At 51.5% G+C, this 4,320-nt stretch overlaps 1 protein-coding gene across 1 annotated transcript in view; it reads left to right on the top strand.

Moving 5' to 3' along the window:
• Window positions 1-4,320, top strand: part of CUNH3orf20 (chromosome unknown C3orf20 homolog) — a 63,300-nt gene that overhangs the window by 48,307 nt on the left and 10,673 nt on the right. Inside the window, exons 11-12 of the mRNA XM_011357490.2 lie at window positions 1,238-1,541; window positions 3,614-3,721. Of these exons, the coding sequence (XP_011355792.1) occupies window positions 1,238-1,541; window positions 3,614-3,721 (412 nt within the window). The remainder of the gene's footprint in view (window positions 1-1,237; window positions 1,542-3,613; window positions 3,722-4,320) is intronic.

Raw genomic sequence — 4,320 nt, 5'->3', positions numbered from 1 at the left:
GTTTCTAATCCTGACCCTTACCACTTAATTACCATAAAAACTTGGGCAATCCATTCACCCAGGGGGAGCCTTCTGTTTCCTGATTTATAAATGGTGATAACACTTTCTGCCTAGCCTATTACACAGGTTATTACAAAACTAGCCAAGACAATGTCTATACCAGGGGCTGAGGGTGCTCTAAAATGCTAGCAACAATGTAAGGTTGTAGTAATGATAAGAATAAAATTATGAACTCATGGAACTTATGCTCTATTGGGATGGCGAAGTGCAATCGCCAAAATAAATAAAGAACATGTAGAGTGTGTTAGATAGTAAGTAATGCTCAGGAGGAAAATGAGGCAAGGAAGTGGAAAAAGTGTTGGGGGTAGAGGGATGCAATCCTGAATGGCACTGTCAGAGAAAGTCTTACTGAGAAGGTGGCATTTGCATAAAGACATAAAAGAGGCGGGAAAATAAGTTGTGTGGCTAGCTGGGGAAAAAGCAGAGCTGGCAGAAGGAGCAGCAAGAACAAAGGCCCTGAGGTTGAAGATTAGGCCATGGCTAGAGTAGGTGGAGCTCAATGAGCAAAGGTAAGATGTTGGAGAAGAATAAGAGAGGTTAAGAGGATAAAGAAGGGGACCAGAGTGTGTACGGCCTTGAAGGGCATTGTAGGGACTTTGGCTTTTATTCTGTGAAAGGTGGAAAGCCACTGGAGGATTTCAAAGAGAGTAGTGACATGATGTGACACGGATTTTAAGAGGATCCCTCTGTCTGCTGGGATAGACTGAAGAGGAAGCAGGGGAGAAAGCAGAAGACCCATTAGGAGATACTTGCAGGCATCCAAGCAAGAAGTGATGGAGACTTGGACCATATTAATAGGAGTGAAGGGCAGGAAAAGTGGTGGAACTCTGCATCTTTCTTGAATGTAGAGCAGACAGGCTTGCTGATAGGTTGGATGCAGTGTGGCATGTGAGAGAGAGAAAGGAGTTCGGGATGACTCCAAAGTTTTTGTTAGATGGATGAGTGAACAAGTAACTTGTTAATCCCATTTTGCACCTGAGGAAACTGAGGCCCAGAGAGTTCAGGGGACCCATCCAAGTCAGTGCTGTACATTGATGGCAGAGACCAGGCTAGAACTGCTGCAGCCTAGACTCTGCAGCGCGGCCTTTGTCCATGTGAAGACAGGGGCTGGGCATGGGGAGGGAGAGGGACCTGTGCTCCACCTGCTGAATGCCTGCCCACTTGCTCCTCTTTGCAGAGAGAAGGCACAGGAGGCACGCAGCCCCACCAGGTGGGCAGCCTCACCCTCTGACTGCCCACTGGTGCTGCGGAAGCTTATCTGTAAGGAAGACATCCGCGCTGGCTGCAAGTGCGTAGTGAAGGCACCTCTGGTTTCTGATGTGGAACTGGAGCGCTTCCTGTCGGCGCCCCGGGACCCCAGCCAGGTGCTGGTATTCGGGATAGTGTCAGGCCAGAATCCCACCAGCACGGGGCAACTCCAATGGCTGCTCAACACACTCTACAGTCACCGGCAGCAGGGCCGTGCCTCACCGTGCATCCAGGTGGGTCCTGGTCCCAGCAGCAGAGGTCCTTGGGTTTGGGGATTGGTAGGCAAGTGGGGGAAGACCCCCATGGAGGACTGGGACTGGCTGAGCACCTGGCTGAGAGGTTGCTCCTCTACCTCAGCACACTTCCTATTGTTTGCATTGCATTTTTCATCCCCGCTTCTTTCTCTCCTTCTCGTGGTCCCGTCCCAGGTTAAGTGTCACCACATCAAGGTGAGTGCCTTTTCTGAGCGTGAGACAATGTCAGGGTCCTGTTGTATTCTTTCAGAGCGCTCACTGCAGTTTGTGGTACCATACTGGTGTGAGTATTTAGAGCAGAGCCTCACCACTGGATCCTCAGGGCTCAGGAATGTTTGTAGACAGTGACCAAGTACTGTGTGCTGGTCCTATGCCAGGCCCCCACCTCCACTGTCGATTCAGACACAGCCCTGGAGGGGCTCCCAGTGTGGTGGGGCACTAACTACAGCATGCCCCCATGAGGGCCATGAAAGGACAGCTGTGGGCATGTGGAAGCTGGGGAACAGGGACTGCGCCTCTAAAGGGCTGGAGAATTCCCCAAGATGAGAGGGTTTTGGTAGGTGGGTGAGTGTTCCTGGCAGAGCTAGTGGCCTGTGTCAAGGTGGACAGGGGAAAGGCCACTTAAGGTCCCAGTTTGTTGTGGTTAGAGTCCCAAAGTTTGATCGGTCGTGGCCACCTCATCGCTGCATAGTGGTTTGAGTCCCAAAGTTTGATCGGTCGTGGCCACATGGAACCCAACCCCACCTCGTCACTGCATAGTGGTTTCTAAACCCCATCATCATCCCGAATCAGCAGCTGTTCCAGCACAGTTCGAGGGATGGCCCTATCTCCAGACCAGCTGGAGCAGAGGTCTGGGAATAGGGAGCATGAGAGCTTCCAACCCACCTGCTGACTTCCTTCAAGCCCTCTTCACCCTGGTCTCTTCTCAAATCCATTGTTTTGTCCTGTCTCCCCTTGGCCGCAGTCCCAAGTTCTGAGGTTTTGCGTACACCCTGGGGACACCCTCTCAAGCCCTCCTTCCAGGAGTGCTGCTTCCCTGACCCTGACATTCTCACCCTCAGGCCTGCCCCCAGCCAGTGCCGGGAGTTGGCTTTGGAACCTTTCTGATCAGGTATCAGAGGCTTTTTTCTAGTCTCATACATTGAAACCACATATGTTTTAAACTTAGAGTTGACTTTAGTTTACCTTGGAACTATTAATTGTTCACTAATAATTGTCTGTAAGCACAGGAACGCATGGCAGTGCAGCCCAGTCATGATCAGTATGAGCCGGGACAGGGCCTGGCCTGAGCTGGCAGAAGGCCACGGTGGATGGGCAGCAGGGTTGGGGAAGTGCAGAGGGCAGACTCGGATGGTGGTTTTGGGTTACACTGACTCTGGTTCCACCACTCGGTGTCTTAAGACAGAAACATTTCCTGATGTTCTCTTGCTCTGATAGCTAGAACACCAGGTGTGATTCTGAGTTTCACACTGAAAGTTCAGGTGGGACAACTGTAGGCACCCGAAATAAAAGACACATGAAACCAGAAAGCATCAGATTAGCTATATTAATGGATCCATAGCATCTAGAAAGAAGGAGAAGAAAGAGAACAGTTTTACTCTGCATTGATTTGATTCAGTGGAGTTAAAGGATTTAATGACTGGGAGGTGTCCAAAGGGGCAGCCAGCAGTGGGGGAGGGGGAGGAAGAATCCTGGATATGGGTACACCCAGGAACCCAGTTTCTACATTCAAATCTCCGCAGGGCTTCTCTCAGGCCGAGGGAACAGGCACGTTCCACAGACCCAAGAGGGCCAGTCTAGTAGTAGATGTCACGTGGTGGGGGCAGTCGTCTCTGTGACAGCCTTCACCAATAGAGGCTGTCTGGAGGCATTCTCTGGGATGGCCACAGGAGCTGTGTGTACAGGGCTAAATGGCCTCTTAGAGCCGGAGCTGGGAGGGGGTATTGTATGGGGCTCCAGGACTCAGTGGGAACCTGGCCTGACTGAGAATGTGGGAATCTCAGTGCGTCCTCTTGGCACGTGGGGGTGACAGGCACTCGTTCTCTCGGCAGTGCCAGCATGACCCCTACCGCCTCCTGCAGTATGACCTGGACAGCCCCCTGCAGAAGACCCCGCCCCTGCTGGTGAAGAAGTATGCTGTGGTGCAGGGGATGGTCCTGGTGAGCCAGAGCCCAGAGGGGGACTCACCGCCAAACACCTGCCACCCCAGTCTCCACAGCTCCTCCCCCTGTGGAGTCACAGATTGGGAGGTGGGGAGGGGATAGGAGGGAGGGCCAATGGGATCCTCTCCCAGCCCAGGCTGAGGCCCAGAGAGCAGAAGGACTTACCAGAGTCACCTAGAGCATAAAGCTGAGGCTGGAGCCCGGCCTCCTGTCCCCAGCCTGACCCCACGTGTCCCCCATCTCAGGAGACTGAAGGGATTCTTAACTGGAAATCCAAATTCTCTTCATAAGTTTAATTTAAATAACTGTTTACTAAAAACATTGGGTTGCAAACACATCTATATTCATTGTAGAAAATTTGGAAAATTCATTTTAGAAAGCTGTTACTTCATCGTATCACCCAGATTGCCTCATTTGTTCACGCAACAAGTTTGTACCAGCACCTGCTCGGTCCAGCCTTATGGGAGGCCCCGGGCCACCCCCATGCTAACGTGTTGGTATCTGGCCCTTTCAGTCTTTTTCTGACTTTGGGGTCCTGCTTTTTTAATTAAAATGATATGAGCATTTCCCCGTGTCTTATAATCGTTTGTAACACC

This window comes from Pteropus vampyrus, unplaced genomic scaffold (assembly GCF_000151845.1).
Source record: "Pteropus vampyrus isolate Shadow unplaced genomic scaffold, Pvam_2.0 Scaffold35, whole genome shotgun sequence".
Lineage (NCBI taxonomy): Eukaryota > Metazoa > Chordata > Mammalia > Chiroptera > Pteropodidae > Pteropus > Pteropus vampyrus.
Note: the sequence above shows the minus strand (reverse complement) of the source record. Positions and strands in the feature narration are given on the sequence as shown.